Raw genomic sequence first — 12,795 nt, 5'->3', positions numbered from 1 at the left:
GTCAAAACAGCTCTGACCCAGCAAGACATGGACTCCACAAGACAACTGAAGGAATCCTGAGGCATTTGGTACCAGCAGGTACTTCTGTTTGTCGTGAGGTGGATTGTCCTATAGTGCATCCTGGTTTCATCTCTGCCACAAGTAAACAATGCACATGTGCCTGGCCATTTATGATCTTGAAGAAAACAGGATTTGTCTGTCCAGTCGATCTTCTTCCATTACTCAGATTTTTAGTTCCAATGCCTGTGTGCCCATTGTGGGTGTTTTTGACAGTGGACAAGAGTTATCATGGGGACTCCGTACACAGGGAGGTTTGATGCATTGTGTGTTGTGACACATTCACCTCATCACCAGTATTAAAATTCTGCAATTTAAGCCACAGTAGCCCTTATATCGGTCTGTATCAGACGCTAAAGCCTTCATGCTCTCTGGCATCAATGAAACTCAGCTGTAAAACAACCTGCCGGTGATTCATGGATCCTTACTGGACCACTGTCAGTGGGTTCTCATCACGATGACCTGTGAGCACCCCTGCTGTTTCACAGATACTTTAATCCAGTCGTCTGATTATAACAATTTGGCCATTATTAAGTAATTCAGGTTTGTATGCCTGATCATATTTGCTGCTTTGAACACATGAACTACCATCAGTCCAACATTTAATAAATCCCTGACCAAAGCATGCACTTTGTCATGCTATGTCAATGTTATAAAACAGGCATTGCTGAGCACATTTTTGGATGCCGGTCCTAATGGTTTAGCTAATCAGTAAAACATCAATGTCATATTGCAAAGAAATAATGATTCAGAAAGTGGTGAGTAGTAGAAAACCCTTATGAGGTAATAGATACTTTGGAGAAAAGTATTTAGAGACCTGACATCTCATTTAAAAAATTTTGGCAGTAATATTGAGTTGGGCCCCTATTTGTGGCTAAAACAGCCATCAATCTTCTGGAAAGGTTTCCCTTAAGATTTTAGAGTGTTTGTGGAAAAACATGCACAGATGTTGATTGAATAGGTTTGGCTTGCATACAATATTGTAATCCAACCTAAAGCTATTTTTTAATGCATTTTCTTCCCTTTTTCTCCCTATTAGTGCGTCCAATTGCCCGATTGCGTCATGCTTCCTCTCCACCAATGCCGATCCCCACTCTGATTGAGGAGAACGAAGCTAACCCAGCCCCCCCCCAACACGTGGGCAGCAGCCGTATGCATCTTGTCACTTACACTTTGACGAGTGCAATGCGGATCAGCACTGTGTATGGAGAGACTGAGAGCACTCTTTTTTGGCTCTGTGCAGGCACCATCAATCAGCCAGCAGAGGTCGTAATTGCATTAGTTATGTGAGCGTCCCTATCCAGCTTTTAATATCCCACCCCTATCTGAACAACGGGCCAATCGTTGTCCGTGTGGTTGCTCAGCCCAGCCGACAGACTCTCAGAGCTGAGATTCGATATGATGTATTCGAGATCCCAGCTCTGGTTCCAGCGTGTGTTTTTACCGCTGCGCCACCTGAGCGGCCAACCTAAAGCTATTTAATATTTCATTATTTCTTACCTTCCAGACTGAAAATACGATCTCCCAGTGCATCTACGATGTCATTCAATGCTGCTTCATCCGTCACGTTAAAAAAATATTTCTCATCAGGGTCACTTGCGATGTATTTGATTTCTTTAATGAAGGTATCTGGGTCCTGTTGCCTGCGGATGTAATGACCCAAAACCTAAAAGACAAAAAAGTAGTAAATATATTTCATTCTAACATATTGTAGGTCTATTTCCAGAAAAGTAAAGACATTTTGTAAAACGCAATTAAAGATGCTAATCTGTGATTTGTTAATTTAAACCAAAGGACAAAGTCTTTTCATTGCGTTGCTGAAATATTCATGGACTTCCCAGAGAAAGATGTCACCTTGAGGGCAGCATGTCTCTCTAAAATCCCCAATATACGCCTCAAAGTCAATGACACCTTCACACATAAGCAAGTCACCCATGCCATGGTCACTGATGCACTCCGATACCATGTCAGATGTTGTCTGGATGGTCCACTTTACCCAAAAACAAGTTGAACTGTGGACTCATCTGACCACAGCACATATTTTCGCTGTCTTCAAATCAAATCAAACATATTGGGCCAAAATTTCTTTACTATTTCTTGTGAATATGTTTTTAGCTTTAATTAAAATTTACACAATTTGGGCACACAGGTGGAGCAGCGGGATATTCCGCTTGCACACCAGCATCGAGTTTCTGAATCGGTTCTGAACTCCTCCGTATCTATGTGTGATTGGCGGAAGAGACGCGGAAGAGACGCCCTGTGCCGAATGCAGGGGCGAGAAATGGAGGGCTGTGCACATGTCGGAAGGGGTGTGTACAGCGACGTGCTCTCCTCGGATCAATCTGGTATCTCTGGTAGCAGCGGGAGACAAAATTGAGTGTGCTAAATCGGGAAGAAAATGCAAAATATACACAATTTTATTTATTTTTCCATCTGAACAGAGCAAATAAGTGAGGTTTTTAGTCAGATTGATACTAATCAATTAATTAAATAAGCAGTAAAAACAACAGATTTTTTCACAGTCACTCAACACCTAAGCTTCTTCACAAAAAATCCAACCAGAGGATGTGATGCATATGTTTATGACGCAGTGGCAGAAGGAGCTGAAAACAGTTCTGCATGACTCAGAGAACATCGCCTCCTCAAAGGCCCACTTCAGAACATTTACTGGAAAGGTCCCACTAATGACAGGACCATCGTATCAACTTGGATGGTGTCCAAGCCTGAAAACTGTAGCTGAGCAGACACGGGATTAAGTTTCTGTTCCTGATGCATTTTCCATGTCCATACATGTTAGTATTAACATGTATCTCTGATATGTTAGAAACAAAGAATCTGGGAATCCAATTTTTAGAGAAATGGGAAGCTCAGATGACTTGGTCTGAACAGTTCCAGTCGGAAATACTCAACCCCCCACAGCTTAAAGCAGAATCTAGCTCTGGAGAAAAGATTAGTGTTATATATTCTTACTTTCTTTGGGTGGTTAAATATTCCAACTGCAAATGTAGCATACTCAATCTAAATTCCTCTGACCATGATCAATTAAGCTTATTAAAGTGGGAGCAGTCCTTAGCACCCACAGTGGGTAGCACTGTCGCCTCACAGCAAGAAGGTCCTGGGTTTGATTCCCAGGTGGAGCGGTCTAGGTACTTTCTGTGAAGAGTTTGCATGTTCTGCCTGTGTCTGTGTGGGTTTCCTCCCACAGTCCAACGACGTTCAAGTGAGGTGAATTGGAGATACAAAATTGTCCATGACTGTATTTGACATGGGCGGCACGGTGGCTCGGTGGGTAGCACTGTCGCCCCACAGCAAGAAGGTCCTGGGGGTTCGATCCCCAGGCGGGGCAGTCCGGGTCCTTTCTGTGCGAAGTTTGCATGTTCTCCCCGTGTCTGCGTGGGTTTCCTCCGGGAGCTCCGGTTTCCTCCCACAGTCCAAAAACATGCAGTCAGGTTAATTGGAGACACTGAATTGCCCTGTTGAAGTGAATGTGTGTGTGTGTGTGTGTGTCTGCCCTGCGATGGACTGGCATCCCGTCCAGGGTGTTACTGTGTGCCTTGCGCCCATTGAAAGGCTGGGATAGGCTCCAGCAAACACAAGTGGATAAGCGATTAAGAAAATCAATAAGGGTTAAATTTCTTAATTCAATAATTTGCAAATCCTGGGGCAGCACATGGGCAGAGGGTAACACAAGAAAGGCAAGAGGTGGTAAAACAGACAATGATTAATAAATAAATGAACAAGTAAATGAATGAAATGTCTATGTCTACATTTTGTACCTCCACTTACTCAGTAAGTCTTCAATTGCATATAGCATAAAATCACTTTCAACCCCTCAGCAGACTCCTCTCCCACCCTCCAATATATTTTTCTGCCTTGCGTGACTGCATTTGAAGTAATTTGGTCCTTTATTACGTTGTGGTTCATGGAAATCACTGAGGAGGGTGCTGCAACCACTAACCCTCACCCTGATGGGCCTGTGCTGGGGTGGAGAACACTTGAGCGCTATTTTTGAACTGTGTTTTCATCCATGTCTGTGTGGTGCAGTCTAGTGGTTTTGATTGTTTAAAGAATGGCCTAAATTCCTTTTGCACCATGAAACAGAAAAAGGATAATTGAAAGGCAAGATAAAGTGAAGGACTTAAATAGATCAATCTTAATTATGGTCAGTTTAAAAAAGATAAAGTGAATTACTGCTTCTGTAACAATAGAAAATAACAGGGGCAGCTGTAGCCTAGTGGGTAAGATACTGAACTAGTAATCAAAAGGTTGCCGGTTCAAGCCCCACCTCTGCCAGGTTGCAACTGTTGGGCCCTTGAGCAAGGCCCTTAACCCTCAATTGGTAGATTTGTATTGTATACTGTCACTGTACTGTAAGTCGCTTTGGATAAAAGCATCAGCTAAATGCAGAAAATGTAAATGTAAACATGCAGGTGTGCACTAATTGTATGCAAGTAGCACCGCCGGCGCTGGGGGGATGGGGCAGGCTGGGGTGGGCATGGCCCAGATTCTCACTGCGACATAAAAAGAAGAAGTCAAAATACCTTCAGATTCTTTGGTTTGTACTCTACTGTCCCATAAAGCTCATTAGGAGATGACACAGTGCTGGTATTTTGGCAAAAGGGGGATTAAACACAGCACAGAAAGCATTACAAAGCATTACATACCTTTCTGTATGTTTTTTGTGGGAATTTTGCATTTAATAAACATACATTGTAGGAAAACCTATAATTCATCGTTTTCTGATTAAAAAAAATCAACCGAACTTGCCCATGTCACATCTGAGAGCTTCTCCATGTCACGACATGCCCACCCGTTATGTTTTACTGCCCTCCCAATTAAAGCAGTCCAGAACCAGGGCTGGCCAGCAGAAAACTGATCTGGACGTGAATTTAAAGTCCAACTGACCAACACTTACTGTGGTGTGTTTGGAGTGTTGAAGTGTGCTAAAGAGCAATAAAGTGTAAATGTATAAGGTGCACTTACAGCGATCGCATATCTGGTAATGTTGCGTATATTGCACTCTTCTAGGGCATCAGGAAGCTCTTCACCATCATGTGACTCCCCGTCTGTCACCACAATCATGACCTTAGTGGCTCCTTCTCTTGCTCCTCTTTCTGGGCTGAATGCCTCTGTACTACAGACAAAGAAAATGTACAAATAAAGAAATTATTAAATCATTTTCTTTAGGAAAAAATAGATGAATTTAGAGGACAGCATCTGCAAATTTGATTGAAAATATATAAAAATAAATAAAATCATAAGCTCCTTGATGTATCTTATGATGCTTAATGAGACAGTAGATTACAAACCAAAAAACCTGGTCCTTGTTCATGGTCTGTCCTCATAAGCTCACTTCACATTTTTAAAAGGCTGATTTGTGCTCAGCAAATCGTTTTTGTGTGAATTTGGACCTGTTTCTAATAACTATCATCCTGCAACCCCCAACCACAACCCAGTTTTATCTTCTTGCTAGATGCCACAAGATTTTTTTGATTGTTAGATTTTTATTTAAAACCTCCAACTTAATGGATTCTGTGATGCTATAAATAACAAGGTTCCCAGTACCAAATTACCACAGCTTCTCCAAAACTGTGTTGTATAATCACTCCAATTTTATGCCCAACGACCTTATAAAAAATCTGACAATAGAGCTTGGTTTAATTTAAAGTTTTAATAGGGTCAACAAGCTCCAGTCACCACAGTGTTTGTGGTTGGATGAAAGACAGGCTTTCCACTTTGAAATGGCATGGAGGAGCCGTCTAAACGACAATCATTAGACAAATGTTTGCCTTTTTAATCCTGCTTTATCCTCCTTGTTGTGCACGGGGGCAAAATAAATGTGAACTCTTAAAGGCAGGTTTATTACAGTTAGATTTGTTTATATTTTTCGAATTATTGTCTTAAAAATAGATATTGGGCACTTGAGCAAGGACCTTAACCCTAAATTGCTCAGACTGGATACTGTCATAGTATTGTAATGCCAAGTTCACACTACATGACTTTCCAAGTGGTCAGGTCGCTGTACAGTTCACACTACACGACTGGATCTCTTGTAATCGGGAGTCTTTCAAGTCGGTGTGGCTTTCACACTACACGACTGATCGGCGATAGGGGGTTTCACACTACACGTTCTATCCCCAACTGGAGTCGCGGGCGAGTTTCTCACCCACACTACGTTTTGTCACAAAAAAAAACGCGAGAAGTGACGAGGGGTTTAATGATACCACGTCCCAAAATGAGAAGGAGAAAAAATAAATGAATCTGAGTGGATTTGGCTACGCAAACAGCATGGATTGTTCTGTAGTGAGTCGGAGGTTAATAAATATTTTTTGCAATGCAGCGTTGGTGTTTTGTAGAGAATGATAAGGTCAAAAATACTGTAAAACTTGTGTGTGTACCGATGTATTCTGATATAAACTATATTATGGCCCTGTCCCACCTTTTTACACTCCTCCCCTGCATTTCCCCTCACACCGTATCTTGCGTTCTCATTGGCTGTTCGACATAGCACTCATTGCCAGTCGGGCAACTCAGATTCAGATATTCGACATGCTAGATATCTCTCTTCGGAGCCGCTCGGATCAAGTTGTTGAACAGTTCACACATAGCGACTGAGAGCCGAGTTTTGATCGCTGAGCGAATGCCGAGTTGCTCCCGAGCCGGCAAATCTAGTCGGCGAGCGAAAATCAGGGCAAAAATCGTGTAGTGTGAACTAAGCATAAGTCGCTTTGTATAAAGGCTCCTACTATATGCCGAAAATGTATATGCAGATATGACCATTATAAGGTGTGTGGCTTATTATAAGCCATTGGCTGATTTAGAAAGGTTAACAGAACCATCAGCAACAATTGTCATTGTTCAAAATCAAATTTATTTAATTATACTCTTATAAATTATTAAATTAAATTTCCAATGAAGCTAATTCAATTTTATTATCCATAACGTTATTTACTCATCTGTATCGAGGGTGCCAATAACTCTGGATCTGTCTGTACCTATAAAACAGAACGGCAGCAGGCAGCATTCCATCCTGCTTGTGTGTTTGACCAGCATCCTAAAGCAAAACGTTATGTGGCGACCTCAGAGTTAGTCAGTTCAGTGATTTTCAGAAGGCTGTCCAGATCCAGGCTATATATAAAACCCAGCGGCTCCCCGCAAGAGACGCCGAGTTTGAAAACACCCAGCAGCCTCCCGCCTAATTACATACAGAAAGAATGAAGGAGACGGATGAGAAGAGGAACCGGATCGCAGGGTGGAGAACTGAATAAAACGAATAGAATAAATGAGAGGGGAACTATTAAAAAAAGGTCTTAAAATGGAGAAATAAACAGATAAAAAGGAAAGTATTTTCTCAAAGAGAGTGATTAAAGCAGCATGCTTCTATCAAGAGGAGATATAGCATACAGACATACATACAATCATTTACTACAGACGCCATATGGGATTTACACTCTCATGACATCAGATCTAGTAAGAAAGTGCATGTGATGTGGTCTGGGACAAACAGAAAGGCTGGTGACTTGGTGTAAACATCTGCACCACAACACACAAAGCAGTAAGATACAGATGAAGGAAAGTGGTCGTGTTAATTTGCTAGATTAAAGAGATTAAAGAGTGAAGACTTTCTTGTTCTTTTTATAATAGGAAAATATAAAAGTGAAATTCATGAGAATATTTATGAAGACTTTTTTGTGTTAAACATAAAATTCTAATTGTTGTTGGAGGTTTTGCAGAGTTATAGAGAATAAGAAGGTAAAACAGTGGCATCTCCATCCCAACCAAACAGCTCCGTCTGGACAGATGTGGTTTCCACTCCCGCTGTTCTCATTTTACAGTGTGTTGGAATTAATTAGTGCGCTTGACTTTTACTAAGTCTGTTCATTTACTAGAACATATATGCAACTGAAATGTGCTAACATCATGAAAACACGTGTGTGTGTGTGTGTGTGTGTGTGTGTGTGTGTGTGTGTGGCAAATGTGTTCATGGAAGTGTGTTTGCACAGCTGTAGAGGTTAAAGCCGAGTCTGCTGTACAGTAACCACACCTGTAACTATGCTGCTGACCCAGCTCTCGTTTGCCCAGTCCTCTACTGGCATCAGCAAACATTATTGTCATTACTAGCTGCCAACCTCACCCAGCTATTGTTCTCATTTTATCTACACAGAATGAGAAACTTGATTTTAATATATATATATATATATATATATATATATATAGGCCAATTCTTTATAAAAACACTAAGAGCCATAAACAAGCAAAAAAAAAAAAGAAATGATTATAAAATCTAACATATTTTTAACATATTTTAACATCAACTCTACATATAATCAAAGGCGACAGAAAGAACGATTATTAAGACTTGTTATTATTGTTAGTCCTGGGACAGTAATAGCTCAGTGTTTAAGACAGAGTACTAGTGATCAGATGGTTGCTGGTTCAAGCCCTGCCACTGTGGGACCCCTGAGCAAGACCCTCAACCCTAAATTGTCTGCATTATATTCAGTAACAAATCTAAGTTGCTTTGAATAAAAGCGTCTCCTAAATGCCATAAATGTAAATATGTTAATCCCAATGTGTCTAATAAATAGTACCAGAAGCACATAAGACATTCATTCATTGTCAGTTTTAGCACCGCTTATCCTGATCAGTGTAAATAAAATAAATGTAATGCTTCCAAATTGCCAACAGTTTGAGGAATGTGCCCCATTGATAAACAAGGTTGATTAACACACAGTTTGAGAAGTTTGGTGTGGATGAACTTGAATGAATTGAAATATCAGAACCAAGCCAGGCCTATTTGTGCTTGAAAGATTTTTTACTAAATGGGCACAAATTCCCAAAGATACACTCCAAAATCTTCTGTATGTCCATATCCATATACTTTGGCTATATACATCATATATTTATAATACATTTTTTACCTTTGAAACTGAAGTAAACAGTTAAGTACAAGAGTTGGTTACCAGTCTGGAGCTTTCCAGTGAGGTACCTAAAATAATAGGTATACAGTAATTCTTGTCCTTTTGTACTTTTACTCAAGCTTCTCAAGCGTAATGGGGAGAGGGGGAAAACGTTCTTGAATAAAACAGTGATTGCTGATGGCAACAATTTTACTGGCTCAGTATTCGGAAAAAAATACCAACAGAATTGTAAAACCACCGCATTGCTAGGATGCAGAACATCGCAGAGTTTTGCCAAAATCGTGTTCATTACGTAGTAGTCAATGTAACATTAAATGCCATATATAGCCTGATATAATAATCAGGCTGAGAGAGTCTGCAGTTGATGGACATGGCTATGTTGAACCAAAGGCCTTGTGGTTTCATGGAATTAAGACTTGGCTTACATCAGAGCCCTCATGCCTGAAGCTATTTTAGACTCTTAGTTGGGATGAAATCTAAACAGTGTTAATCAGGGGTTCTTTATACATAGTCTTTTACAGGTTGATTTGTTACTTTTTTAATTATAAGTTAACAATTTTGTGTTTTCTGCATTAGCTATAAGTGTTGGGATGGAGCTCACAGCAGAAGTGTCTTATTCCCATCACTGTAAGAAGTGTACAAGGTCAGACTAAGGCTGGGGCATTTTAAATAGAAATAGACCAGCATAATGATCCACTACTGTGGTTTGACTTAGACATCAGCTGTAATTTAGTATTTCTGCGATACCTGACTTGTAATTTGGAAATTAATTTGAGTTTTGTAGGCTTTTTATTGCAACTGTTCAGAAATTCAGAAGAAAAAGAAGTTCAGAAAAAGTTTAGAGGATCAAATCAGGACACAAATTTTATACACGTCTTCCTTGTCTGGAAGCTACCTTGGTTTGTGTAAACAAAATAAAACACTATAAAACTATAAAAGCCATTTACATGTTGTTGTTAGGCTAATTAATTGAAAAAAAAAAACCAAATTGAAATCTTTTACATGTGGAAAATAAAAATAAAAACTAAAGTTATGAGGTGGCATAACATACTTTATTTACATCGGCCATAACATTAAAACCACCTCCTTGTTTCTACACTCACTGTCCATTTTATCAGCTCCACTTACCATATTGAAGCACTTTGTAGTTCTACAATTACTGACTGTAGCCCATCTCTTTCTCTGCATACCTTTTTAACCTGCTTTCACCCTGTTCTTCAATGGTCAGGACCTCCACAGATTATTTTAGGTATTAAGGTATTATTTGGGTGGTGGATGATTCTCAGCACTGCAGTGACACTGCACTGGTGGTGTGTTAGTGTGTGTTGTGCTGGTATGAGTGGATCAGACACAGCAGCGCTGCTGGAGTTTTTAAATACCGTGTCCACTCTATTAGACACTCCTACCTAGTTGGTCCACCTTGTAGATGTAAAGTCAGAGACGAGCGCTCATCTATTGCTGCTGTTTGAATTGGTCATCTTCTAGACCTTCATCAGTGGTCACAGGGCGCTGCCCACGGGGCACTGTTAGCCGGATGGTTTTGGTTAGTGGACTATTCTCAGTCCAGCAGTGACAGTGAGGTGTTTAAAAACTGAGAAATTGTGACAATCAGCTTTTTTTCCCAGTGTTTTTATATTATATTTGTGTTATTTTTAGTGTATAAGTGTCAAAAACAACCCAATTATTTTACATAAGCCTAAATATATATGCAAGTCCACAGGACCATGGAACGCATTAACAGGTTTTTCCATACATCCTTATGGGGAAAAATACCGTGACACTCAATGCCTTTTAAACTCAACGCCAGTCCCAGAACCAATTAACGTTAAGTTTCAAGGTACCACTGTATTATTTTAAAGGTGTGAATATTTATGCAGCCACATTATTGTGAGTTTATATTTTATTTTTCCCCAACAAAAGATTTCAGTTTGTTTTTCAACTGAATTGCATTGATTGTAGATCCCATTAGTTGTGGAAACAGTACTGAAACTATTCATCTTTGTCAGATTTTTTACATCACAAAAACCTGGCATTTTAACAGTAGTGTTAATTATTTATATCCACTTTATGTGTATTTGCATTAAATGTTGTTGTTGTGAAATAATGTATGGTTACGAATTCAACATAAATGTATGTATTGTCACATAAGGACATTTCCATGTGGAAACCTGGTGTGACCTGACCTTAGTAATAAGAAAAAGAAGTGCTAAGAACAACACTTCAAGAAAAAATCTGTTAAATGATATCACATAAATGTAAATGAAGTTCATATATGTTTATGCACATCCGGGGGTAACTATAATATTACAATATTTGGAATGTGTCTTCAATAGCATAGATCCATTGAGAATAGAACTCTTGAGTAGCCCAGTTCCACACACACACATCAAGCACATCAAACACAACACCGGCATCAAAGACTCAGAAAATAGAGAAATCTGACAAAATACCAAAACAAGAGAAAGAGAAAAAAAGAGATATTAAAGAGAGAGAGAGAGAGAGAGAGAGAGAGAGATGCTGAGAATGATAAAAGAAAATGATTGGCAGTCATACCAGGCCATGTCAATGGCATAAGCCGTGCGAGTCTCTCGCCCTTCCTGTCGACTGATGTTCTTGGCGGCTTCCACCACTTCCTCTGTTGTCTGATAGTCCTTAAGGGACCACTCATGGACCGAGATCTCACCATACTGCAGGATGCCCACCTGGACACACACATATTTTGGTTAAACTAAAGTCTTTTGAACTGAAGTCAGAATGGCTTGGAGTGGACCGCCAGATTCCCGCTCAGACCCTGCTTATATTACAAACCCAATTTCCAACAGAGTTGGGACATTTTGTAAAATGCAAATAAATCATCATTTGTTGATTTCGATTAATCTGCTTTAATCTTGCTTTAATCTGTAAAGCAAACATGAAAAAAAATTCACAGTTTATCCAGGATATAAGAAGCTCCAGAAGCCGATGGCATTTCCTTTGACCACAGCTTGCCCCAGACTGCCCACTGCCTTTAAATGAACATTTACATGGCTTTCTTTTACTGGTGTTACTCAGCAGCCACAGCATGCTGTGAGAACATAGTGTTTTTACGATGTATAATTAAGGACAAACGCACTAGATGTTTTGTATAAATGTTTGCTTACCCTAACTGTGTAAAATACATTTGCACCTTAATTCTTTCTGGATTAAACTCTGAATTATTCACACCTTGCTGTTTAGTTTACAGGCTGTTGTGGTCATGGGGTTTATAACCGGTCAGTTGTTGGAGACTTTGCTTTAGTGGCGTTTTAGCTGCCAGATTGTTTAATCTGAATATATAAAGAAAAGTTGATGTTGTGCATGGCTAGATCACTCATCTTTAAAGCAGCATTACTGTAGGTAATGTGCCAAGCATAATGATGACAAACACTTTTTTTTTCTGATTTTTGCAACAAAAATAAAGGATACCAGTAATTGAGGTGCTCTTGAAGCATATTTTACACTTTTGTCTGTTGGTATTAACTCTTTTTATATTTGGGGGAGGATATTATCTGAGCAGTTTTGATTTGTTATGATTTGTTAATTCACTGGAACCTTTATTTAACTGACAAAAGAACAAAAAAAAGACTACATTCTATCACCAACTTTTTGTATTTTGTATAATAAAATATATTCAAGTATATAAGGGCAAATGCAAAATGTATACAGTTTTGGAACATTCCACAATAAACAGGTAAGTTGGTAACAGGTGAGGTAGACCAAAGCAAGAAACTGTTGAATGTGAGCAACCTTCAAGCCCTTCGTAAGAAACCGTCATGCTGCTGTGATAAATGTAGCTACA

The 12,795-nt window shown here is 39.6% G+C and overlaps 2 protein-coding genes across 2 annotated transcripts in view; one reads left to right on the top strand and one right to left on the bottom strand.

The window, feature by feature from the left end:
* The window catches only part of lyrm1 (LYR motif containing 1), a 176,436-nt gene that overhangs the window by 5,436 nt on the left and 158,205 nt on the right, over nt 1–12,795 (top strand). The gene's annotated exons all lie outside the window — the stretch shown is intronic.
* Nucleotides 1–12,795, bottom strand: part of itga10 (integrin, alpha 10) — a 45,056-nt gene that overhangs the window by 15,514 nt on the left and 16,747 nt on the right. Inside the window, exons 7-9 of the mRNA XM_062992510.1 lie at nt 11,532–11,680; nt 5,041–5,191; nt 1,558–1,723 (exon numbers count right to left, since the gene is read on the bottom strand). Coding sequence (XP_062848580.1) covers nt 1,558–1,723; nt 5,041–5,191; nt 11,532–11,680 — 466 coding nt within the window. The remainder of the gene's footprint in view (nt 1–1,557; nt 1,724–5,040; nt 5,192–11,531; nt 11,681–12,795) is intronic.

Source organism: Trichomycterus rosablanca, chromosome 3, assembly GCF_030014385.1.
Source record: "Trichomycterus rosablanca isolate fTriRos1 chromosome 3, fTriRos1.hap1, whole genome shotgun sequence".
Taxonomy (NCBI): domain Eukaryota; kingdom Metazoa; phylum Chordata; class Actinopteri; order Siluriformes; family Trichomycteridae; genus Trichomycterus; species Trichomycterus rosablanca.
The sequence above is the reverse complement of the archived record's forward strand: the minus strand, read 5'-3'. Positions and strand labels throughout refer to the sequence as shown.